The sequence below is a fragment of the Xenopus laevis genome, chromosome 3S, assembly GCF_017654675.1.
Source record: "Xenopus laevis strain J_2021 chromosome 3S, Xenopus_laevis_v10.1, whole genome shotgun sequence".
NCBI lineage: Eukaryota > Metazoa > Chordata > Amphibia > Anura > Pipidae > Xenopus > Xenopus laevis.
In genome coordinates this window covers 130286289-130313523 of record NC_054376.1, presented here as the reverse complement: position 1 = coordinate 130313523, position 27235 = coordinate 130286289, and the positions used below count along the sequence as shown (strand labels likewise).

General features: G+C 48.9%; 2 protein-coding genes across 2 annotated transcripts; one reads left to right on the top strand and one right to left on the bottom strand.

Annotated features, from left to right (window-relative positions):
- Nucleotides 1-2739: 2739 nt before the first annotated feature.
- pfn1.S (profilin 1 S homeolog) lies at nt 2740-7521 on the top strand. The gene is given in 3 exon segments (NM_001089194.1): nt 2740-2952; nt 6940-7129; nt 7208-7521. Coding segments are annotated over 3 exon segments (414 nt in total). The 5' UTR covers nt 2740-2826; the 3' UTR covers nt 7306-7521.
- Nucleotides 7522-12688: 5167 nt separating this feature from the next.
- Nucleotides 12689-22521, bottom strand: rnf167.S (ring finger protein 167 S homeolog). Its single transcript, NM_001094128.1, is given in 10 exon segments — nt 12689-13454; nt 13542-13622; nt 13773-13866; nt 13956-14061; nt 15135-15225; nt 15443-15530; nt 15692-15814; nt 18909-18995; nt 19416-19517; nt 22402-22521. Coding segments are annotated over 9 exon segments (1026 nt in total). The 5' UTR covers nt 19503-19517; nt 22402-22521; the 3' UTR covers nt 12689-13185.
- Nucleotides 22522-27235: the final 4714 nt, after the last annotated feature.

The following is a 27235-nucleotide window of genomic DNA, read 5'->3' as shown; positions in this document are numbered from 1 at the left end:
CTGTAGCTCCACAGGGAATGCTGGGAGTTGCAGTACAAGTATGGCTGGCACTGACCAGTATAAAGGTAGCTCCAGTGATTGGTAGACATGCCAGTGTTATGGGCGTATGGGTGACGATTACAGGGTGCAAAGGCAGGGGACTCACAGGTCTGTTAGTTACAGGGAAGGGGCAGTTTGAGTGGGAGGAATGTGATAAGAGCAGCTCTATCCCCAGTGGCCAGAGATTGGAGAATGGGCAAGAGACCACAATGGGCATGAGACCACAATGGGCATGAGACCACAATGGGCAAGAGACCACAATGGGCAAGAGAACAGAATGGGCATGAGACCACAATGGGCAAGAGACCACAATGGGCAAGAGACCACAATGGGCAAGAGAACAGAATGGGCATGAGACCACAATGGACATGAGACCACAATGGGCAAGAGAACAGAATGGGCATGAGACCACAATGGACATGAGACCACAATGGACATGAGACCACAATGGGCAAGAGAACAGAATGGGCATGAGACCACAATGGGCATGAGACCACAATGGGCATGAGACCACAATGGGCAAGAGAACAGAATGGGCATGAGACCACAATGGACATGAGACCACAATGGACATGAGACCACAATGGACATGAGACCACAATGGGCATGAGAGCACAATGGGCATGAGAGCACAATGGGCATGAGACCACAATGGGCAAGAGACCACAATGGGCAAGAGACCACAATGGGCAAGAGAACAGAATGTAGGATAGAAATACACTGGCACTCAAGGCAAGTGAAATGCAGGGTTACCCCATGCTATTTATTTCGGGGTGAGCCCCTTTATGAAGCCTGTTCTCTCATGGGCGGTTATGATTGGGAATGAGCCCAGCACTGATGTATAAGATAAATAAGATGTATAAAATGAATAGGACACACAGGCAGATTTGGGGGATTCGTCGCCCGGCGACAAATCTCTTCTTCGGGCGACAAATCTCTTCTTCGGGCGATTTATCTCCCCAAACTGCCTCCCCGCCAGCTACAATGTAAATCGTCAGGGTGAACGGCACTCGGAGCCATTCGTTTTCGATAGTCGCCTGACGAGGAAACCTCAGATATTCTAGCCGGCGGGGAGATTAGTCGCCCGAAGAAGAGATTTGTCGCCGGCCGACTAATCCCCCCGAATCTGCCTGCGTGTCCTGAGCCTAAAATGTATAAAATGAATGATATAAGTAATATAAATGAGATGAATAAGCGGCTGGTAGAGAATTAAGGATCAGTAGAAGAATCAGTAGAAGGATCAGTAGAAGGATCAGTAGAAGAATCAGTAGAAGAATCAGTAGAAGAATCAGTAGAGAAGAATCAGTAGAAGAATCAGTAGAAGGATCAGTAGAAGAATCAATCAGTAGAAGAATCAGTAGAAGAATCAGTAGAAGAATCAGTAGAAGAATCAGTAGAGAAGAATCAGTAGAAGGATCAGTAGAAGAATCAATCAGTAGAAGAATCAGTAGAGAAGAATCAGTAGAAGAATCAGTAGAAGAATCAGTAGAGAAGAATCAGTAGAAGGATCAGTAGAAGAATCAATCAGTAGAAGAATCAGTAGAAGGATCAGTAGAAGGATCAGTAGAGAAGAATCAGTAGAAGAATCAGTAGAAGGATCAGTAGAAGAATCAGTAGAGAAGGATCAGTAGAAGAATCAGTAGAAGAATCAGTAGAAGAATCAGTAGAAGAATCAGTAGAAGAATCAGTAGAAGAATCAGTAGAAGAATCAGTAGAAGAATCAGTAGAAGAATCAGTAGAAGAATCAGTAGAAGGATCAGTAGAAGAATCAGTAGAAGAATCAGTAGAAGAATCAGTAGAAGAATCAGTAGAAGGATCAGTAGAAGAATCAGTAGAAGGATCAGTAGAAGGATCAGTAGAAGAATCAATCAGTAGAAGAATCAGTAGAAGGATCAGTAGGTGCAGCTGAGAATGTACAATTGTCCCAACTTGCCCATCACCTCAGAACAGGCTGGAGCTTCTCTCTTGCCCCAGGGGCCACACAGGGGCCACAAGCCCTCACATTCCCTGACTGGCTGTTCTGTACATGACAGTAGTAATGAGCAGGTCACATTGGCATGTGGTGGCTCCTGAGGCGACTCATCTCAGGGCACAAACCCATTAGTGAGAGGCTCAGTGTGGGGGGAGGGGACTCGTGTGTCAGACCGCAGTTCCCGCCAGTCACTCACATGCCCATATAAGGAGACTCGGCGGCGCCAGTAAGCGCAGGAAGTCTGTGCGCGCACACGGAAAGCGCGAGACACGGAGAGTGAATCTTAGGCCCCTCCCCCCGTCGCACGGCCAATGTGAGGCTGTAACTGTAACACTGAGCCCTTGTGCCCGTGTCCGGCCGGGAGTTGCCAGGCACTGAGGGCTTTCTGAGTGCAGGGAGTTGCAGTTAGCCGCTATAGCTGCGGGCGATAGGCTCTTACATAGCGCATGCGCAGAAAACCGCGCCTCGGTGCGTCACAAGGCCGCCTATGACACGGTTCGCCAAAGCAGCCAACTCATCTTGCTTGCGCGTGCGCAGGAATGAGAATCACGAGCGCGCCTGCGCTGTACCCTCGTCCGCCTTGCGAAAGCAGTCCCTCGCGCATGCGTGTTGTGTTCCCGGCCGCGCCCTGAGCCGGCGCACGCGCCCTGTCCTTCTTTGCCACGCCCCTTTCCTCTTGACCCCGGCATCGCGCGCTATATAAAGGGCGTGGCGGAACTGAACGGGTTCTGCCCGCGCGTCTTCTCAGCACGAGGTGTGTGTTCCCTGCTCCGTCCGGTGCCTCCGCAAATTCAGCAGCAACAGAAGCAACAACAATGTCCTGGAACGGCTACATCGATAACCTGACGTGCGAGAAAGTGCAGGAGGCGTGTATCTGCGGCTACAAGGGGACCCCGTCCGTATGGGCCTGCACTCCCGGCGGAGTCTTCAGCAACATAACGGTCAGTGTGTCACGTGTCCTGGGCCCTCTCCGCTACTCATGCGCCCGCCCACTCGGCGGTTTAATAGGCTGTGACTGGAACGGGGCCCCTAATCCGCCGCACCCGGGCCTATAGCCGTATAGTGTGTAGCGCCCCTAGCGCTGGGCCTGAGTGCTGACAAATCGGGGACGGTAGCGATTGGCTGGCGGCTCTGTCTGTCATATTCTGACTTGGCTAAACGAGCCAATAGGAGTCTCCTCTGTTGCACTCGCTAATCCTATAGGCTGTGACGGCTCCAGCCTTAGTTCTAGAGACTGTGAGGGCCCCAGCCTTAGTACTATTAACTGAGGGGCCCCAGCCTTATTTTTAGAGATTGAGGGCCACAGCCTTGGTTCTATTGACTAAGGGGCCCCGGCCTTAGTTCTAGAGACTGTGAGGGCTCCAGCCTTAGTTCTATTAACTGAGGGGCCACAGCCTTATTTCTAGAGACTGAGGGCCACAGCCTTGGTTCTATTGACTAAGGGGCCCCGGCCTGGGTTTTAGAGACTGTGAGGGGCCCCAGCCTGGGTTTTAGAGACTGTGAGGGGCCCCAGCCTGGGTTTTAGAGACTGTGAGGGGCCCCAGCCTGGGTTTTAGAGACTGTGAGGGGCCCCAGCCTGGGTTTTAGAGACTGTGTGAGGGGGCCCGGCCTGGGTTCTAGAGACTGTTAACCCTTTTATGTGTGGGTCCTGGTTGAACTGAATGGGAGGGGTGGGGTTTGGGCAGGAGAGGGGTCCTGGTTTGGGGCTACTGGGTGGTGGGAAGCAGTGATGGAGATATGAAGTGCAAGCTCTTTAGGCCCCTCTAATGATAGGGGCCCCTGTGGTAACAATACAGATGTACAGACACATAACCCTGTAAGGCAATGTGGCCCCTACTTGTATTGTACTATTGGGGCCCTTTCCATGCGCAGACACAGCCCAGGATTGAATCCTATTGGTCAGAACTTACTGGGCTGTTCAGGGATTGCCCCTTTAGGAAGGAACTGCTGGGGTTACTGATCAGTAGGACTGTGGATCAGAACATGTCAGGGGTGAGGCAGGGAAGTGTAGTTGCACATGGGCAGATCATATCCATAGGGAGGTGCAGGGAGTCATGTGATGCCCAGAGGGTATGTGTTTTATGCATTAGAAGAGATCACATGTCTGTCTCTTGTATGAAGTGGCCCTTCTCCAGGGCTGGTACTGGGAGTTGCAGCAGAGGAATGTGCCTGGGGGTGCAGAAGTACGGGTGGTATTAACCCTTATGTGATGGGAGTTGTTTCTGAATAGTCTTTTGGTCCCCTGTGTCAGACAGAAGGTCAGTTCCCCCATTGGCACAGGCTGATGTGATTGGCTGTTTGCCCAATGTAGGAGCTGCCATTTGTCACTTGGCTCATCAGTAAACAGGGCACAAGGAGGAAGTGATCTGCTATTGGTTAATATTTAGTCTGGGGAATTGGGATTCTGGCAAAGCCTGTATGCTGGCGATTGTTGCCCCTCCCATGGTCTGCTGGGGGGGGGTAGGGCGGTCTTCTTGGGTTAAACGGGGTCCCAAGCATATGCTCATCATTCCTGCCTCTAGGGGTCCAGGTGTCTCTTGGGAAACTGTCAGCAGGAAGTGGCCACTTCCTCTCTGCTGCCCCTGTGCCTTTAAGAGCTCACGGCGTACTTTAGTAGTTCAGCTGTGTACCCTCCACTCATCATGCTTGGCAAGCAAAGGGTTAACCCTAGCTGCTGTTCTAGGTAAAGGCAGTGGCCACAATTGTGGTGCTGCCATGTTGCTTCCAGCACAAGATGTTGCACAGGCTGGGGGGCATTATCAGCGTCGCTACTGAGCACTGCTTGCGCGGCTGCTTCCTGTCTGGAACAAAATGGAGGGGGCGGGGCACCCGGGGGAGGAGACTATTCGCACAAACACTTCAGGCCGAAAAAGGAGACAAAGCTGAGAGAGGAATGAGTCTTATATTTATATATTGGGAGGGAGCTGCTGAGTAATGGGCCCCAGATGTGCCTCTTGTACTTTACAGCAGCCATAAAACTACAACTCCCAGCATCCTCATTGTGCACACGGGGGGGGGGGGGATCCTGCTGCTGTGCCACCCAGTCTGAGCTTGGGATCCCAAATGCCCCGGGGCAGCTACTTGTTGGCGTATGAAGTCGTGACCCCCACACTATGGCTCTTTCACCGGCAACGACTAATAACAAAGGGGAAGTAAATGTGACTTTGTGGAGTCACAATGATTCCTGCTGGGATAGTAAGTGTCATCACTGGGTGGTTAAACTGTCATTTTTTCCTGTTTCCCCCGCCCCTCTGTAGCAATATGTCCCCTGTGCGCTCGGCCTACATGAACATTCACTAGATGCCCCCCTTCTCTCTGCCGCCTGTTTCCTGCTCACAGATAAGGAGGGGTTCATTGCACATGATTTGGGTTAAAGCAAGTAATTGATCTACATGTGTAACACTGTGGGTGCAGTTCTGCTGTGGGGGTGCTGGGTGTAGGTGCCAGGAGTAGCCTAGTACAGCAGTGCATGCTGGGTACACCCATCTTTAAGGTGATATGTAGCCCTGCTGCCTGGACTCCTGGGTATGGCTGCTCCCACAATGCCTTGCAGTTATGGGTCAAAGGTCGGCAGCCATTGCTAGTCACTTGCCCTTCCTCACTCCTGTAATAAATGTCTGGAGCCATAAAGCTTTATTGCCTGATACATTCAGTCCAGGGGGCTGTCCTTGTTGGCTCCTATCACTGTTAAAGGGACAGTACTGCAAATTGTACAGGCATCCAGCACCAAATCTATAGCACCCATGCCTTTCACATTGGGCCCCTGTTTGGGGCGGAGGGGTATACTTGCTCAGCTGCTCTGATGGGTGCTGTTAGAGCTGGATCTGGGGTTACAGCATATAATAGGGTGCTGCCGGGGTTACAGCATATAATAGGGTGCTTGGGCCGCTCAGCTTTGTGCAAATATCCCAGTAAGACCCTGTCTGTGTTGCCCCACCCTGTAGGCTTAGGTGTGACCCTGAGACACTTACAAGGGAAACAATCGCCTCATTGATGCCACTCACTAGCCTCTTGCTGAGTCTTTAGCCACACGCATGCCATTGGCTCTGGAGCTTTTGCCTCTGCAACTTCCTGTTTTGTACAGTGCGGTTTCCTTGCGCAGGAAGTGAATGTCCCGCAGCTGTTGCTCAGCAGAGACTTGTGGGAGGCGGATGTGTGAGACTCCAGGTATTGGTTGTACATACGGTGTTGTCACACAGCTGCACTGCAATCTGCTACAGGCACGACTTGTTACATGTTCAGCTTCCTGTGTATTGTGTAATGCTGGTGTGTCTCATTGCTGGTCATTGTGTAGTGCTGGTGTGTGGGTCGCATTGTGTAGTGCTGGTGTGTCTCAGTGCTGGTGTGTGTTGCATTGTGTAGTGCTGGTGTGTGTTGCATTGTGTAGTGCTGGTGTGTTGCATTGTGTAGTGCTGGTGTGTTGCATTGTGTAGTGCTGGTGTGTTGCATTGTGTAGTGCTGGTGTCTCAGTGCTGGTGTGTTGCATTGTGTAGTGCTGGTGTGTGTTGCATTGTGTAGTGCTGGTGTGTGTTGCATTGTGTAGTGCTGGTGTGTGTTGCATTGTGTAGTGCTGGTGTGTGTTGCATTGTGTAGATGAGAGCAGCTGGTTGTGTTCATGAGCAGCTGTTGGATGGGGGCCATAAGGGGGCGGTGCTGTTACAGGAGAGCAGGGGCAGGTCACATGCTGCACATTCCTGAGACATGATGGGACGAGTGCACAAGCTCCCCCCTTATCCTCACATGGATTGCCCCGGGCTGTGCTTGAGTCCTGCTCAGCCTTGTCATACATGTGTCACTGGCTACATTCACTCGCAGGCAGACAGCAGTGCACATCAGTAGTGCCACTGCCTCATTACCCAGCATGCATAGTGGCTATACAGTTAGTAGATGGTGGTGTCAGTACTAACTATGTTGTTGTTGTTCCACAGCCTGCTGAGATCAATGCGTTGGTGTCGCCCAACCGAGAGTCGCTATTTGTCAATGGTCTGACCATAGGCGGAGTCAAGTGCTCCGTGCTCAGGGATGAGTTCGCTGTGGTCGACAACCAGGTGATGGATCTGAGGACTAAGAACCCCAACGGGCCCACCTACAATGTCTCCATCTGCAAAACTGAGCAAGGTAATGTGGGGGGCTGTGTGATGTGGGGGTTATGTATGTGCCGCTGCCCCTACTCACCCTCTTGTGTTCCCTTCACAGCTCTGGTCATGGTCATGGGGAAGGCCGAGGTGCACGGGGGGTGTCTGAACAAGAAAGTCTTTGACATGGGCAAGTACCTGAGATGTTCTGGCTACTGATGCCCCCCGTTACTACTGATACATTCACCTGTTCAGCTGCCAACATCGGACCAACTGATATACCCCCCCACCCATTATTTTTTGATTCCCATGTTTTTTTCTTTTTTTAATGGCCTCTTCTCGCTGCCCCTCCCCCTGTCATCAGAATGAATGGAGATTTTTCAGGGAAACAAATTTATATCTGATTTAAAAAAAAAAATAAAATAAAAGTTTGCTGTATACAGTCCTAATGTGTGATCTGTAATGTAACTGGGGGGTCTGACGTGTGATCTGTCCTGTAACTGGGGGGTCTGACGTGTGATCTGTCCTGTAACTGGGGGGGGTCTGACGTGTGATCTGTCCTGTAACTGGGGGGTCTGACGTGTGATCTGTCCTGTAACTGGGGGGTCTTGATGTGTGCTCTGTAATGTAACTGGGGGGGTCTGACGTGTGATCTGTCCTGTAACTGGGGGGTCTGACGTGCGATCTGTCCTGTAACTGGGGGGTCTGACGTGCGATCTGTCCTGTAACTGGGGGGTCTGACGTGCGATCTGTCCTGTAACTGGGGGGTCTGACGTGCGATCTGTCCTGTAACTGGGGGGTCTGACGTGCGATCTGTCCTGTAACTGGGGGGTCTGACGTGTGATCTGTCCTGTAACTGGGGGGTCTGACGTGTGATCTGTAATGTAACTGGGGGGAGGGGTCTGACCAGTCTGAAGAGTGATCTCACATAGTAAGTCAGGTTGAAAAAAGATAGTTCAAGCTATTTAAGTCTATGTATAACCTGCCTAACTGTCAGTTGATCCAGAGGAAGGCAAAAAAGCCTAATCTAAATTCTCTCCAATTTGCCTCAAAGGGGGAGAAATTCCTTCCTGACTCCAAAATGGCAATGGGACCAGTCCCTGGATCAACTTGTACTATGGGGCCTTACCAGTGCTCTATACAGTGGGACCCCCTCCTCCCGTGACTCTCTGCCCCATTTAATACAAGTCAAGACCTTATTTGCCCTTGATGCTGCTGACTGGCATTGCTTGCTACAGACAAGTTTATTATCTACAAGGACTCCAAGCTCCGTCTCCATTATGGATTTGCCTAGTGCAGTCCCATTAAGGGTATAAGTGGATATTGTTACATCCCAGGTGCAGGACTTTACATTTATCAACATTGAATCTCATTTGCCACTTAGCTGCCCAGATTGCCAGTTAGTCAAGATCCTGTTGCAAGTGCCACATCCTGGATGGAATTAATTGGGCTGATAGTTTTGTCTCATCTGCAAACACTGATACATTACTTACAATACCCTCCCCTAAGTCATTAATGAACAAGTTAAATAAAAGTGGCCCCAATACTGAGCCCTGAGGGACCCCACTAAGAACCTTACTCCAAGTAGAGAATGTCCCATTAACAACCACCCTCTGTACCCGATCCTGTAGCCAGTTTCCTATCCATGGGCAAACCACTTCATTGAAGGAAAGGCTAAAACTAAGTAAGCTTTATCAATATATAATATATAAATACACCAGTAAACCCTCAAAGTAATGCTGCTCTGAGTCCTCTGTCAAACATCACATTTCTTTCCTTCTATTGTGTACTCATGGGCTTCTGTATCAGACTTACTGTTTTCAGCTTAAACCTCCAGGGCTTGGGCTTGAGCATGCTCAGTTTGCTCCTCCCTGCTGTAATCTGAGCCCAGAGCTATGAGTGAACAGGGAGAGACTCAGGCAGGAAGTGATGTCACACCAAGCTAATATGGCAGCTGCTATCCTAAACAATCAGAACTTCTAGAGCTTTTTACTCAGGTTTGGTAAAACATTATTCAGAATAAATATAGCATTCTAGCTTGCACTATTGCAGTTAATCTGTTGGCTATAAAATGCCTCCATAGCTTTCCTTTAAGCCCAACAGACCTTAGTTTAGAAAGCAGTTGTTGTGGGGCACAGTATCAAACGCTTTGGTGGAATCCAAATAGATCTACTGCCCCCCCACTGTCCAGAATCTTACTTACCTCATCATAAAAAGCAATCAAATTCGTCTGACATGACCTATCCTTCATAAAGCCATGCTGATTGCTGCTCATAATGACATTCACTAGGACAACATTTTGAATGTGATCCCTTAACAAGCCTTCAAATAATTTGCCCACCACAGATGTCAGACTTACTGGCCTATAATTGCCAGGCTGAGATCATAATCCCTTTTTAAATATTGGAATAACATCAGCTTTTTCTCCATCTATAGGCACCATACCAGATGACAGTGAATCTGAGAAAATCAGAAATAAGGGCTGGTCTAAAACTGAACTAAACTCTCTTAGAACCCGGGGGTGTATGCCATCAGGCCCTGGAGCCTTGTTTACATTCATTTGTATTAAAGCTTTATGAATCATATCCTGAGTCAGCCACTGACTAGATTGAGCTGAGCCATTAGTGCAGTTATTAAGTGAGCCTGGGAACTCACACTCCTCTATTGTATAGACTGAAGAAAAGAACTGATTTAACACATTTGCCTTATCTGTATCTGTTACAACCATACTGGTACCATTATTTAATGGAGTAACACTCTCAACCTGCATCTTTTTACTATTAATATAGTAATTGGGGGGGTCTGACCAGTCGGGGGGCGGCTCCCTTTTCCTATAAGTTGTATTCAAGCTCACGCTACCCATATATAATGCCTGCGACCTAGTGCTTCTGCCTGCCCCTTTTGTGACATCACTGTGGGCGGGTCTATAAAAAGAGGGCAGGGTACAGGAGGGGGTGGGTTAGGGTCGGGAAATTCTCGACCCGCACATCACATGATCACTGGTGATGCCCAGCTGTGTCAGACTAGTTCCTTGGGAAAGCTCAAGCCAATTGGCTACTTCCTCGGCACAGAGATATACGCGGGCTGTTACACATGGGGGGGTAGAAGGAGGAGAATGGGCTAAATGTCAGGGCAGGTGCCCAAAGTTGGAGTCTCCTGTGTTTACTGAATGTATTGGACTGGGGGCTGATCCTATAAACCAGAACCCTGGATGCCAATTCCAAGCTGCCCAATAACTGGACAGGTGCTGGTTAAGAACAAGGTGTAAGTGGGTCCCTCCTGCACAGGTGAGTGTGTAATGGAAAGAGACTAGGGGAATAAACAGGGATATATTTGCTCTATAAACAAGATTTTTACTCATCCAGGTCATGGTATATCTAATATAAGTCATTGTAAAACAATTGGACTTGCTGAGTAATCACTGAAGACGTTTCACTACTCGTCCGAGCAGCTTCCTCGCCATATAAACTCTTTCACTAATCCAATCACAATGGCACATTGAAGGAGACACGTGAAACTCAGAGGTGTGATTCTATCACAGTAACTACACGTATTCACACCTCTGTGAGTTTCACTTTATATGCCCAGAATTCCCCACACCAGTTAGTTGTACTGAAGAAGCTGCTCGGACGAGTAGTGAAACATCCAATGATTACTCTGCAAGTCCAGTTGCTCTAGATTTACTCATATTAGAGGTGCCATATAAAGCTCATTGGGCCTTGGATGTGTGTTCCCGGGGCAGTGAATGTAAGTAAATTCCCTTTCAGACCAGGGGCCCAAATACTGAATGATCCTTTATGGGACTAGAAATATGACATTTGCCTCCTCTCGTTGCTATAGAGGGGGGAGAAGGAAGTGGCAGTTGGGAAATTCAGCCAGTTCTCCCGGGGTTAATGATTTACAAGAGGGCAGATAGTTGGTTTTGTGTGTGTCATTGGTACAACGTGTTGCTGAACTACAGCTCCCATCATGCAGTGCCTCTCGATTACAGCAGAATAAACTTTTGCTTTGTCTCTTTGTTCCCTTCGCCGTCCCATATATGAGCGATGAGAGTTTGTGTCTGCCCCCTGCTGGTGATTCCCTGTAACTGCACCACAGCCTGTACCTGAGTAGGACAATCTATAGAAATAAGTCACAGCAACTGGACCTGCTCTACTCGCTGCTCATCCAACTCACATTGTACAGTCTCCTGCAGTCTCGCTCCAATCAGCAGCATCGCTTTTTCTGAACCAATAGGAGCTCACAGACCTCATGGAGTATTAGTATTGTCATGACTGCAGCCCCCTACTTGTTGCTCCATTTCCCAGCAGCCCCTACTGAGCATGCTCCCTGAGTGTTACTAACGCCTGTCCCATAGCAACCCAAGCCCACCTGTGCAGGTAACAGTTAAATCGTGGCTTGCCAATAAGCAAAGGGCACATTTTTCATGCCAGCGCCCTTCACCCTGTCCCTTTGTTGTCGGCTGCAGCCCACACAGACTTCTAAGTGCCCATGAAAAATGTTGATCACATGACCAAGAAGAAATGGACGACTGTGTAGGTGTGACCCACTACATTCACTAATGGATCAGCAGTTTGCGTACCTATGGACAGCTAGGGGCCATCATCTCATTGTTGTAAGAGCCACAGGAAAAGGGGAACTCCACCCCAACATGTCGGCTGTATGCAGCTTCCTGTTCTCTGGTTCTGATTCTAGAGACAATGTAGCAGAAGTCACTTCTTTTCCAGGTCTATCAATCAGATGCCTGGCTTCTGCAACAGTCACAACCAGCAGTGCAGAGACTTTAAACAGGAAGACACTGGGGGTTAAATGTTTCCAGCAGCTCCATAGCCACGCAGTGTTTCCCTGGCATCAGCTCCATAGCAACCCAGTGTTTCCCTGGCATCAGCTCTCTAGCAACCCAGTGTTTCCCTGGCATCAGCTCTCTAGCAACCCAGTGTTTCCCTGGCATCAGCTCTCTAGCAAACCAGTGTTTCCCTGGCATCAGCTCCATAGCAACCCAGTGTTTCCCTGGCACCAGCTCTATAGCAACCCAGTGTTTCCCCGGCATCAGCTCTATAGCAACCCAGTGTTTCCCCGGCATCAGCTCTATAGCATCCCAGCGTTTCCCTGGCATCAGCTCCATAGCAACTCCGTGGTTTCCCTGGCATCAGCTCCATAGCAAATCCGTGCTTCCCTGGCATCAGCTCTATAGCAACCCAGTCCAGTGTTTCCCTGGCATCAGCTCCATAGCAACCCAGTGTTTCCCTGGCACCAGCTCTATAGCAACCCAGTGTTTCCCCGGCATCAGCTCTATAGCAACCCAGTGTTTCCCCGGCATCAGCTCCATAGCAACTCCGTGGTTTCCCTGGCATCAGCTCCATAGCAACTCCGTGGTTTCCCTGGCATCAGCTCCATAGCAACTCCGTGGTTTCCCTGGCATCAGCTCCATAGCAACTCCGTGGTTTCCCTGGCATCAGCTCCATAGCAACTCCATGCTTCCCTGGTATCAGCTCCATAGCAACTCAGTGTTTCCCTGGCATTGTGGGTGCCTTTCAGTGATTGGGGGGGTGTCTTTACCAGACAAAAGATGGTGTGAGAAGAAGCAGAGGCCACAGACTCATTAGTAAGGAAAGTCTTTATATAAAACCTGTACAGGGGGATCACAGGGTACAGACACCTCAGGGCACATGCCCACTGCTACTGCCACTTCCAATCTTCTGTGCCAACTGACTGGCCTTTGGCAACCGTTCTATTGAAAAACAGGAGCCCTTCTCCCTGCAAACTGGGCACAGAGCCCCCCGCCCAGCACTCGTAGCCCAACCGTCTCACTAACAGCCCAACTGTCTCGCCCACAGCCCAACCGTCTCACTAACAGCCATGATCAGCCCTGCATTAGCCGGAGAGGAAGCAAGGGGTGATGGGATTAAGCAGTCACATGGGTTGAGGGATTGTGGGAAGGGGAGACAAGAGGGGATTATGGGAGGAGTCACAGAATGATTAGAGAGAATGGTTACGTAGTACAATCACTGTCCCTCTCAGTAAAGGGGAGTATGGGGGGGGTCAATCATAGAGGGGATGTAGGAGCAGAGGATTCTGGGAAAGGCCACACTTCCAGCATCACACGATGACCCCAGTAGCAGCCACTGGCTCCTCCTCCTCCTGCTGTTGGGCACGGGGGGACTCGGCCATGCTGCCAAACGAAGGTGCCGGGCGCAGAAGTGGGGTGCGCTCATCATCATCACTTTCACCCCCCTGTTCTCCATTAGTCACATTCCCATCAGCGTCTGAGTCGGAGTCAGAGTCGGAGCGGAAAACTCTGTTCTTACATACCGGGCAACTCTTCTTGGTCTTTGTCAGCCAGGGATCCACACAGCTGCTGTGATAGGCTGAAACGGCACAGGATAAGGACCAATGAAATGGCCTGACTTCCATAATAAGTAAAGTGCACCCACAATACATCTCCAATCACTTACCGTGAGAGCAGGGCAGCACCCGAAGTTTATCGCCCTCCTCGTATTCCTCCAGACAGATAGCGCAGACATCATAGTCATCCCCTGGGGAGAGAGAGGAGGCCATTACTGCATGGGCTCAGGGTTTCACACACACTAGTAATAATGAGATTTACACACTGACCCCTAGTGGCCACTCCACAGCCACATCCAGACCTCTCCCCTCAACCCACAGTCATTAACCCCACGTCTCACCTTTTTTGAACTTGTGGATTGGGATTTTGTTCAGTTGTTCTTTAGACAAGCGGTTTCTGCGCATGCGTTTCCGGTACTGGACACATCGTACGACCTTACAGGGACATTGGGGAACATGAGAAGGACAAGTGAGTGGGGATTAGAGAGAAACAATAATAATAAATCCCACCGGACCCCACTCACCATCACGATGCACATGATAATAATGAAGGCAGAGACCACCACAATGAAAGGAATGAGATAATATCCCAGGGAGAAGTAATAATCCGGCATCAAGTAAATATGGGAGCTGAGAGGAGAGAGAATATCAGTATATCCCTATATTCCACTTATTACATCATATACACTATATACTTGTATAGCCATCAGCATAGGAAGGGGTTCTTTACTGTAAGGGCAGTCAGGTTATGGGATTCCCTACCAAGAGAGGGGAATGAGTGATTCATTGGTGGGGAGGAAAGGAGATCTCACCATCAGCATAGGAAGGGGTTCTTTACTGTAAGGACAGTCAGGTTATGGGATTCCCTACCAAGAGAGGGGGAATGAGTGATTCATTGGTGGAGAGGAAAGGAGATCTCACCATCAGCATAGGAAGGGGTTCTTTACTGTAAGGGCAGTCAGGTTATGGGATTCCCTACCAAGAGAGGGGGAATGAGTGATTCATTGGTGGGGAGGAAAGGAGATCTCACCATCAGCATAAGAAGGAGTTCTTTACTGTAAGGGCAGTCAGGTTATGGGATTCCCTACCAAGAGAGGGGGAATGAGTGATTCATTGGTGGGGAGGAAAGGAGATCTCACCATCAGCATAGGAAGGGGTTCTTTACTGTAAGGGCAGTCAGGTTATGGGATTCCCTACCAAGAGAGGGGGAATGAGTGATTCATTGGTGGGGAGGAAAGGAGATCTCACCATCAGCATAAGAAGGAGTTCTTTACTGTAAGGGCAGTCAGGTTATGGGATTCCCTACCAAGAGAGGGGGAATGAGTGATTCATTGGTGGGGAGGAAAGGAGATCTCACCATCAGCATAGGAAGGGGTTCTTTACTGTTAGGGCAGTCAAGTTATGGGATTCCCTACCAAGAGAGGGGAATGAGTGATTCATTGGTGGGGAGGAAAGGAGATCTCACCATCAGCATAGGAAGGGGTTCTTTACTGTAAGGACAGTCAGGTTATGGGATTCCCTACCAAGAGAGGGGGCATGAGTGATTCATTGGTGGGGAGGAAAGGAGATCTCACCATCAGCATAGGAAGGGGTTCTTTACTGTAAGGACAGTCAGGTTATGGGATTCCCTACCAAGAGAGGGGAATGAGTGATTCATTGGTGGGCAGTCAGTAGAGGGTTGGGAGGTTGGATGTGGCACTTACTTGTTGTAGTAAGAGAAATTGATGAGAAGAGACCTGCTGGACCTCTGGCCAATAAACACTGAGGGGATGTGGATGTGATTGGAGAGAGTTTCTGTAAGAGACGGTGGTCAGTCAGTGTATAGAGACCCCTATGTGGTGGCTGAAGTGAGAGCAAAGACTGACTTGTATATCACAATCAGTGTCTATAAGTCACAAGCACCTCCCACATGTATACACTATATATATATATATATATATATATACACACACGTGTGAGTTGAAAAATTCCCGAGGCCCAGTGCAAGCCCCTCCCCTTCACGGTCACTCACCATTATTCTTGCTCATGTGCAGCAGTAACTCAGAGCCAACATTGTGCACTATAGCAGCTCGATACCCGGCCAGCTGGGCGTGCAACACCTGTAATATACATACACCTGTCACTGTATCACTGTATCACCCTGCAGGGGGCGGGACTCACAGCTCCTTCTGTCTGTGTCACTGTATCACCCTGTAGGGGGAGGGACATAAGGAGGTGTGAGTCTATGTTATCAATTGGGGAGGGACAAGCATGGTCTCACCTTGGTATCAAAATTACAGTCATATCTCCGTATAAGGGCAACAAAACTGGTCCCGTTGGCCAGTGAAGGAGGGGGCAGGATGGGTGAGCAGGCATTGCTTGGTACAGCTTCAACCAAACTGCCCTGTGGAAAGAAACAAAATGGGCAGAGTTATTGGGGGTGTACATCTGGTATGGTGCCTATAGATGGAGAAAAAGCTGGTGTCATTGCAATATTAAAAAATGGATTATGATCTCAGCCTGGCAATTATAGGCCAGTAAGTCTGACATCTGTGGTGGGCAAATTATTTGAAGGCTTGTTAAGGGATCACATTCAAAATGTTGTCCTAGTGAATGTCATTATGAGCAGCAATCAGCATGGCTTTATGAAGGATAGGTCATGTCAGACTAATTTGATTGCTTTTTATGATGAGGTAAGTAAGATGCTGGACAGTGGGGGGGCAGTAGATCTATTTGGATTTTGCCAAAGCGTTTGATACTGTGCCCCACAAACGACTGCTTTCTAAACTAAGGTCTGTTGGGCTTAATGAAGTCGTTTGCACATGGATAGGAAACTGGCTACAGGATCGGGTACAGAGGGTGGTTGTTAATGGGACATTCTCTACTTGGAGTAAGGTTCTTAGTGGGGTCCCTCAGGGCTCAGTATTGGGGCCACTTTTATTTAACTTGTTCATTAATGACTTAGGGGAGGGTCTTGTAATGTATCAGTGTTTGCAGATGAGACAAAACTATCAGCCCAATTAATTCCATCCAGGATGTGGCACTTGCAACAGGATCTTGACTAACTGGCAATCTGGGCAGCTAAGTGGCAAATGAGATTCAATGTTGATAAATGTAAAGTCCTGCACCTGGGATGTAACAATATCCACTTATACCCTTAATGGGACTGCACTAGGCAAATCCATAATGGAGACGGAGCTTGGAGTCCTTGTAGATAATAAACTTGTCTGTAGCAAGTAATGCCAGTCAGCAGCATCAAGGGCAAATAAGGTCTTGACTTGTATTAAATGGGGCAGAGAGTCACGGGAGGAGGGGGTCCCACTGTATAGAGCACTGGTAAGGCGCCATCTAGAATATGCCCTACAGTTTTGGTCTCCATCACTCAAACAGGACATTATTGTATTAGACAGGGGACAGAGAAGGGCAACTAAGCTGGTAAAGGGAAAATCTTAGCTATGAGGAAAGACTGGCCAAATTGGGGATGTTCACTCTGGAGAAGAGGCGCTTAAGGGGTGATATGATAACTATGTATAAATATATAAGGGGATCATATAATAATCTCTCTAATGATTTATTTACCAGTAGGTCTTTCCAGCTGACACAAGGTCACCCATTCCGATTAGAAGAAAAGAGGTTCCAGCTAAATATTGGGAAGGGGTTTGTTACAGTGAGAGCGTGAAGATGTGGAATTGTCTCCCTGAATCAGTGGTACAGGCTGATACATTAGATAGGTACAAGGAAGGGTCGGATGCTTTATTCACCAGTAGCTCCTCCCAGCAGACAGGAGGGAGCCAATGAGATTAGAGGAGGGAAAGGGGTGTTACAGGGAGAGCTGGGAAGTGAATCAGTGGTACAGGCTGATACATTAGATAGGTACAAGGAAGGGTCGGATGCTTTATTCACCAGTAGCTCCTCCCAGCAGACAGGAGGGAGCCAATGAGATTAGAGGAGGGAAAGGGGTGTTACAGGGAGAGCTGGGAAGTGAATCAGGGGTACAGGCTGATACATTAGATAGGTACAAGGAAGGGTCGGATGCTTTATTCACCAGTAGCTCCTCCCAGCAGACAGGAGGGAGCCAATGAGATTAGAGGAGGGAAAGGGGTGTTACAGGGAGAGCTGGGAAGTGAATCAGGGGTACAGGCTGATACATTAGATAGGTACAAGGAAGGGTCGGATGCTTTATTCACCAGTAGCTCCTCCCAGCAGACAGGAGGGAGCCAATGAGATTAGAGGAGGGAAAGGGGTGTTACAGGGAGAGCTGGGAAGTGAATCAGGGGTACAGGCTGATACATTAGATAGGTACAAGGAAGGGTCGGATGCTTTATTCACCAGTAGCTCCTCCCAGCAGACAGGAGGGAGCCAATGAGATTAGAGGAGGGAAAGGGGTGTTACAGGGAGAGCTGGGAAGTGAATCAGGGGTACAGGCTGATACATTAGATAGGTACAAGAAGGGGTTGGATGGTGTTTAGCAAGTGAGGGAATACAGGGATATGGGAGATAGCTCATAGTACAAGTTGATCCAGGGTCTGGTCCCATTGCCATTTTGGGGTGAGGAAGGAATTTTTCCCCCTCTGAGGCAAATTGGAGAGGCTTCAGATGGGTTTTTTGCCTTCCTCTGGATCAACTGACAGTTAGGCAGGTTAAAAAAGTTGAACATGATGGACGTGTGTCTTTTTTCAACCTAACTTTAAATCACTGATACATCAGCAGCCCCTGCCAGTCTATTCTCTATGGAATCTGTGGTGATTGAAGGACAAACAGGAAGGAGATGTGTCTTGTGTGCGGTTACTTTCCTTGGCCTGAAACGCGAGAAGAAACCGTTTATCTGATATTATTGTTTATTGCAGAGACGCATTGGGAAAAGTCACATTGGGCATGTTCTTTGCACAACGGAGTGAGCCCTCAATCGGCAGAATACTGGGCGTATTCTGCCGATTGAGCCGCAGCTGATTGGCTGGAGAAAGCACCAAGCAAGTGAGATGTGCAGTAGATCAGTTGTGAGAATATGTTATTGGGACAACCCTAACCTAGCAGCACTGGAGAACTCGGTGTGTGGCTCCATCTGCGTGTGGCTCCATCTGCGTGTGACTTACACGCTCCATCTACTACGTCAGAGGTCCCCAACTTTTACCCGTGAGCCACATCCAAATGTAAAAAGAGTTGGGGAGCAGCACAAGCATAAAACAAAGTTCCAGGGGTAGGGCAGAACTAAGTGCCAGGACCTGAGGGCTGCCAGGCAACATAAACTGTCAGCTAACTAGCCCAAGTGAAGGACAGGAGAGGGTGCGCTTGCTCCCACTGGGATAGTCTCACAAGTGAAGGAACAAATAAATAAATAAGCAGAGGCTACAGCCCATCTGCCAAGGGACAAGCCTTCCACAGGCCTAATGTTCATATTTGTAATGGAGCCTATAAACCACCACACTCCTCCCTTCCCTGTGACCCCAACATGTTCCCAATAATTCCAGTATTGATCATTATCAATAGATTGTACCTACCTTCATGCCATCAATAGGCAGCGAGGGCCCGAACAGAGCAGGAAGGTCATCAAACATCTGCGGTTCCCTGACACTCGCATCTGAGTACTGAGACACACAAAGAGGAAGATCTGAAAGCTTAAACATGGGGTCACTGACCCTATAACTTAGTGGACCCTGTGTGTGAGAAACCACCCCTTATCCTATCAGAGGATGGGGTCACTGACCCTATAACTTATTGGAACCTGTGTGTGAGACACCCCCCTTATCCCATTAGAGGTAGGGGTCACTGACCCTATAACTTATTGGAAGCTGTGTGTGAGACACCCCCTTATCCCATCAGAGTTAGTGGTCACTGATCCTATAACTTATTGGAATCTGTGTGCAAGACACCCCCTTATCCCATTAGAGGATGGGGTCGCTGACCTTAAAGCTTATAGGGACCATGTGTGTGTGAAATGCCTCTTATCTAGAGGGGGTCACTGACCCTGTGTGTGATACATTATTGTGAAGGATGTGTTTTCTTACCGCATATATTACAGACTGGACGGGCAGGAAAGTACAGACGAGGAAAGAGAGGACCCCCAAGACACGGGAGTGAGAGAGTGACCCCATCATGCACACGGTGCCCTGCAAACAGAAGCAATACATGTAATATACACGTCATGTACATGTAAAGGAACATACAGACGCGACTGCAGGGAATGTCATTAATCCCGTAGAGTTGTAAAAATGAGCGTGAGGTCAAAGAGCTTTTTTATGTTGGGCAATTGCTACTGGGCGTTAGCGAGACCTCCGACGTGAGGCGCCATGATTTGTGTTTTTCAGCAGAAACGCCAACACGCCAAGGAAACAACATATTGTTGAACTCTATGGGATCTGCAGGGTTGGAAATACACTTTGCTGAAATACGACACATATTTTCAATATGGCGACCAAACTGTCGTGAGATGGATTACGCATATACGTATTTCTAGCGTTGTCTGCTGGTGATGACATTACTCTGCGTATTGACTTTCAATCCAGCGACATTTTAAATAGCTTTTCCGATTGGCTTTTTTTTCACAAAAGTTTCATAAAATTCTTCTGAGCAGAATTATGGGGAACAAGAAAAACCAGAAATGCACGTTTGGAAACAACTGATTGTACATTATTCTGCACGTGCGGTTTTATTGGCGTATTTACACTCAGCTGTGCATTCTTACAAACACAACGTAAAACTCCCCCATGTGACCTCACCCCAATAATGAGCATTAATTATAAAGAAAAACAACGGGTGGTGATTAGGAACATTCCCTGTTTAACCCCTTCTGCACCGCAACAAGGCTCTTATGTTTGGCTTCTTTTACTTCCAGATAATCATGTGACCTACACACCTCCTGATGATTAAACAGGTATATCCTGATTCTTCTGTCATTTAAAGGGGACCTACAGGGGACACACAGGGATATAAGGGGGGCAGTATACAGGGGACACACAGGGATATAAGGGGGGCAGTATACAGGGGACACACAGGGATATAAGGTGGGCAGTATATAGGGGACACCCAGTGATATAAGGGGGGCAGTATATAGGGGACACAGTGATATAAGGGGGCAGTATATGGGGGACACACAAGGTTATAAGGGGGGCAGTATATGGGGGACACACAGGGATATAAGGGGGACAGTATATGGGGGACACACAGGGATATAAGGGGGACAGTATATAGGGGACACACAGGGATATAAGGGGGACAGTTTATAGGGGACACACAGGGATATAAGGGGGACAGTTTATAGGGGACACACGGATATAAGGGGGGCAGTATACAGGGGACACACATGGATATAAGGGGAACAGTATACAGGGGACACACATGGATATAAGGGGAACAGTATACAGGGGACACACAGGGATATAAGGGGAACAGTATACAGGGGACACACAGGGATATAAGGGGGACAGTATACAGGGGACACACAGGGATATAAGGGGGACAGTATACAGGGGACACACAGGGATATAAGGGGGACAGTATACAGGGGACACACAGGGATATAAGGGGGACAGTATACAGGGGACACACAGGGATATAAGGGGGACAGTATACAGGGGACACACAGGGATATAAGGGGGACAGTATACAGGGGACACACAGGGATATAAGGGGGACAGTATACAGGGGACACAAGGGGACAGTATACAGGGGACACACAGGGATATAAGGGGGACAGTATACAGGGGACACACAGGGATATAAGGGGACAGTATACAGGGGACACACAGGGATATAAGGGGGACAGTATACAGGGGACACACAGGGATATAAGGGGGACAGTTTATAGGGGACACACAGGGATATAAGGGGGACCATATATAGGGGACACACAGGGATATAAGGGGGACAGTTTATAGGGGACACACAGGGATATAAGGGGGACCGTATATAGGGGACACACAGGGATATAAGGGGGACAGTTTATAGGGGACACACAGGGATATAAGGGGGACAGTATATAGGGGACACACAGGGATATAAGGGGGCCGTATATAGGGGACACACAGGGATATAAGGGGACAGTTTATAGGGGACACACAGGGATATAAGGGGGGACAGTATATAGGGGACACACAGGGATATAAGGGGGACAGTATATAGGGGACACACAGGGATATAAGGGGGACAGTATATAGGGGACACACAGGGATATAAGGGGGGCAGTATATAGGGGACACACAGGGATATAAGGGGGACAGTATACAGGGGACACACAGGGATATAAGGGGGACAGTATACAGGGGACACACAGGGATATAAGGGGGACAGTATACAGGGGACACAAGGGGGACAGTATACAGGGGACACACAGGGATATAAGGGGGACAGTATACAGGGGACACACAGGGATATAAGGGGGACAGTATACAGGGGACACACAGGGATATAAGGGGGACAGTATACAGGGGACACACAGGGATATAAGGGGGACAGTTTATAGGGGACACACAGGGATATAAGGGGGACCGTATATAGGGGACACACAGGGATATAAGGGGGACCGTATATAGGGGACACACAGGGATATAAGGGGGACAGTTTATAGGGGACACACAGGGATATAAGGGGGACAGTATATAGGGGACACACAGGGATATAAGGGGGGCCGTATATAGGGGACACACAGGGATATAAGGGGGACAGTTTATAGGGGACACACAGGGATATAAGGGGGACAGTATATAGGGGACACACAGGGATATAAGGGGGACAGTATATAGGGGACACACAGGGATATAAGGGGGGCAGTATATAGGGGACACACAGGGATATAAGGGGGGCAGTATATAGGGGACACACAGGGATATAAGGGGGACAGTATACAGGGGACACACAGTGATATAGGGGGGTCAGTATACAGGGACATAAAAGGAATATACAGGGACATAAGGGGAATATACAGGGACATAAGGGGAATATACAGGGATATAAGGGGAACATACAGGTATAAATGAGTATGAGGATATAACTCACCTGTCCTGGGGCTGCTGCTCTCCCCCCACCTCTGTATTCATAGACACAGTCCGTCTCTCCCCGCCCCAGAAAACCCCAGGAATCCGCACTGTGTCTCCTCCACTTGGGATTCAGTCTGTTTATTTCCGGGCTTCAACTCCAGGCCTAACACTTCCGGGTGCCCCGCCCACTGCCCTCCTCTTCCCGTGACACCGCCCCCTCCATCAGCTTCTTCCTCTCTCCTGTCTCTTCTTCTCCTCCACCAGAGCCCCGCCCCTTCCCAGGTGCTTCTCCCGCGCTTCCCAAACCCGCCCATTCTCTCTCTTAATGTTCCCTATTCCTTTCTCTTTATACTCAGTCTCTGTCTGCTCCATTGCCTCTCACATTCCTCTTTCCCTCTCCCCTTTATACTCAGTCTCTGTCTGCTCCATTGCCCCTCACATTCCTCTTTCCCTCTCTCCTTTATACTCAGTCTCTGTCTGCTCCATTGCCTCTCACATTCCTCTTTCCCTCTCTCCTTTATACTCAGTCTCTGTCTGCTCCATTGCCTCTCACATTCCTCTTTCCCTCTCTCTCTCCTTTATACTCAGTCTCTGTCTGCTCCATTGCCTCTCACATTCCTCCTTCCCTCTCTCCTTTATACTCAGTCTCTGTCTGCTCCATTGCCCCTCACATTCCTCTTTCCCTCTCTCCTTTATACTCAGTCTCTGTCTGCTCCATTGCCCCTCACATTCCTCTTTCCCTCTCTCCTTTATACTCAGTCTCTGTCTGCTCCATTGCCTCTCACATTCCTCTTTCCCTCTCTCCTTTATACTCAGTCTCTGTCTGCTCCATTGCCCCTCACATTCCTCTTTCCCTGTCTCCTTTATACTCAGTCTCTGTCTGCTCCATTGCCTCTCACATTCCTCTTTCCCTCTCTCCTTTATACTCAGTCTCTGTCTGCTCCATTGCCTCTCACATTCCTCTTTCCCTCTCCCCTTTATACTCAGTCTGTGTCTGCTCCATTGCCCCTCACATTCCTCTTTCCCTCTCCCCTTTATACTCAGTCTGTGTCTGCTCCATTGCCCCTCACATTCCTCTTTCCCTCTCCCCTTTATACTCAGTCTATGTCTGCTCCATTGCCTCTCACATTCCTCTTTCCCTCTCTCCTTTATACTCAGTCTCTGTCTGCTCCATTGCCTCTCACATTCCTCTTTCCCTCTCCCCTTTATACTCAGTCTCTGTCTGCTCCATTGCCCCTCACATTCCTCTTTCCCTCTCTGCTTTATACTCATCCCCTGTCTGCTCCATTGCCCCTCACATTCCTCCTTCCCTCTCTCCTTTATACTCAGTCTCTGTCTGCTCCATTGCCCCTCACATTCCTCTTTCCCTCTCTCCTTTATACTCAGTCTCTGTCTGCTCCATTGCCCCTCACATTCCTCTTTCCCTCTCTGCTTTATACTCATCCCCTTTCTGCTCCATTGCCTCTCACATTCCTCTTTCCCTCTCTCCTTTATACTCAGTCTCTGTCTGCTCCATTGCCCATCGCATTCCTATTTCCCTGTCTCCTTTATACTCAGTCTCTGTCTGCTCCATTGCCTCTCACATTCCTCTTTCCCTCTCTCCTTTATACTCAGTCTCTGTCTGCTCCATTGCCTCTCACATTCCTCTTTCCCTCTCTCCTTTATACTCAGTCTCTGTCTGCTCCATTGCCCCTCGCATTCCTATTTCCCTGTCTCCTTTATACTCAGTCTCTGTCTGCTCCATTGCCTCTCACATTCCTCCTTCCCTCTCTCCTTTATACTCAGTCTCTGTCTGCTCCATTGCCCCTCACATTCCTCTTTCCCTCTCTCCTTTATACTCAGTCTCTGTCTGCTCCATTGCCCCTCACATTCCTCTTTCCCTCTCTGCTTTATACTCATCCCCTTTCTGCTCCATTGCCTCTCACATTCCTCTTTCCCTCTCTCCTTTATACTCAGTCTCTGTCTGCTCCATTGCCCATCGCATTCCTATTTCCCTGTCTCCTTTATACTCAGTCTCTGTCTGCTCCATTGCCTCTCACATTCCTCTTTCCCTCTCTCCTTTATACTCAGTCTCTGTCTGCTCCATTGCCTCTCACATTCCTCTTTCCCTCTCTCCTTTATACTCAGTCTCTGTCTGCTCCATTGCCCCTCGCATTCCTATTTCCCTGTCTCCTTTATACTCAGTCTCTGTCTGCTCCATTGCCTCTCACATTCCTCCTTCCCTCTCTCCTTTATACTCAGTCTCTGTCTGCTCCATTGCCCCTCACATTCCTCTTTCCCTCTCTCCTTTATACTCAGTCTCTGTCTGCTCCATTGCCCCTCACATTCCTCTTTCCCTCTCTGCTTTATACTCATCCCCTTTCTGCTCCATTGCCTCTCACATTCCTCTTTCCCTCTCTCCTTTATACTCAGTCTCTGTCTGCTCCATTGCCCATCGCATTCCTATTTCCCTGTCTCCTTTATACTCAGTCTCTGTCTGCTCCATTGCCTCTCACATTCCTCTTTCCCTCTCTCCTTTATACTCAGTCTCTGTCTGCTCCATTGCCCCTCGCATTCCTATTTCCCTGTCTCCTTTATACTCAGTCTCTGTCTGCTCCATTGCCTCTCACATTCCTCCTTCCCTCTCTCCTTTATACTCAGTCTCTGTCTGCTCCATTGCCCCTCACATTCCTCTTTCCCTCTCTCCTTTATACTCAGTCTCTGTCTGCTCCATTGCCCCTCACATTCCTCTTTCCCTCTCTCCTTTATACTCAGTCTCTGTCTGCTCCATTGCCTCTCACATTCCTCTTTCCCTCTCTCCTTTATACTCAGTCTCTGTCTGCTCCATTGCCCCTCACATTCCTCTTTCCCTCTCTCCTTTATACTCAGTCTCTGTCTGCTCCATTGCCCCTCACATTCCTCTTTCCCTCTCTCCTTTATACTCATCCCCTGTCTGCTCCATTGCCTCTCACATTCCTCTTTCCCTCTCTCCTTTATACTCAGTCTCTGTCTGCTCCATTGCCCCTCGCATTCCTATTTCCCTGTCTCCTTTATACTCAGTCTCTGTCTGCTCCATTGCCTCTCACATTCCTCTTTCCCTCTCTCCTTTATACTCAGTCTCTGTCTGCTCCATTGCCCCTCGCATTCCTATTTCCCTGTCTCCTTTATACTCAGTCTCTGTCTGCTCCATTGCCTCTCACATTCCTCCTTCCCTCTCTCCTTTATACTCAGTCTCTGTCTGCTCCATTGCCCCTCACATTCCTCTTCCCCTCTCTCCTTTATACTCAGTCTCTGTCTGCTCCATTGCCCCTCACATTCCTCTTTCCCTCTCTCCTTTATACTCAGTCTCTGTCTGCTCCATTGCCTCTCACATTCCTCTTCCCCTCTCCCCTTTATACTCAGCCTCTGTCTGCTCCATTGCCTCTCACATTCCTCCTTCCCTCTCTCCTTTATACTCAGTCTCTGTCTGCTCCATTGCCCCTCACATTCCTCTTTCCCTCTCTCCTTTATACTCAGTCTCTGTCTGCTCCATTGCCCCTCGCATTCCTATTTCCCTGTCTCCTTTATACTCAGTCTCTGTCTGCTCCATTGCCTCTCACATTCCTCCTTCCCTCTCTCCTTTATACTCAGTCTCTGTCTGCTCCATTGCCCCTCACATTCCTCTTCCCCTCTCTCCTTTATACTCAGTCTCTGTCTGCTCCATTGCCCCTCACATTCCTCTTTCCCTCTCTCCTTTATACTCAGTCTCTGTCTGCTCCATTGCCTCTCACATTCCTCTTCCCCTCTCTCCTTTATACTCAGTCTCTGTCTGCTCCATTGCCTCTCACATTCCTCTTTCCCTCTCTCCTTTATACTCAGTCTCTGTCTGCTCCATTGCCCCTCACATTCCTCTTTCCCTCTCTCCTTTATACTCAGTCTCTGTCTGCTCCATTGCCTCTCACATTCCTCTTTCCCTCTCCCCTTTATAATCAGTCTCTGTCTGCTCCATTGCCTCTCACATTCCTCTTTCCCTCTCTCCTTTATACTCAGTCTCTGTCTGCTCCATTGCCTCTCACATTCCTCTTTCCCTCTCTCCTTTATACTCAGTCTCTGTCTGCTCCATTGCCCTCATATTCCTCTTTCCCTCTCCCCTTTATACTCAGTCTCTGTCTGCTCCATTGCCCCTCACATTCCTCTTTCCCTCTCTCTCTCCTTTATACTCAGTCTCTGTCTGCTCCATTGCCTCTCACATTCCTCTTTCCCTGTCTCCTTTATACTCAGTCTCTGTCTGCTCCATTGCCTCTCACATTCCTCTTTCCCTCTCTCCTTTATACTCAGTCTCTGTCTGCTCCATTGCCTCTCACATTCCTCTTTCCCTCTCTCCTGTCTGCTCCATTGCCCTCATATTCCTCTTTCCCTCTCCCCTTTATACTCAGTCTCTGTCTGCGCCATTGCCCCTCACATTCCTCTTTCACTCTCTCCTGTCTGCTCCATTGCCCTCATATTCCTCTTTCCCTCTCTCTCTCCTTTATACTCAGTCTCTGTCTGCTCCATTGCCTCTCACATTCCTCTTTCCCTGTCTCCTTTATACTCAGTCTCTGTCTGCTCCATTGCCTCTCACATTCCTCTTTCCCTCTCCCCTTTATACTCAGTCTCTGTCTGCTCCATTGCCTCTCACATTCCTCTTTCCCTCTCTCCTGTCTGCTCCATTGCCCTCATATTCCTCTTTCCCTCTCCCCTTTATACTCAGTCTCTGTCTGCTCCATTGCCCCTCACATTCCTCTTCCCCTCTCTTCTTTATACTCAGTCTCTGTCTGCTCCATTGCCCCTCACATTCCTCTTTCCCTCTCTCCTTTATACTCAGTCTCTGTCTGCTCCATTGCCCCTCACATTCC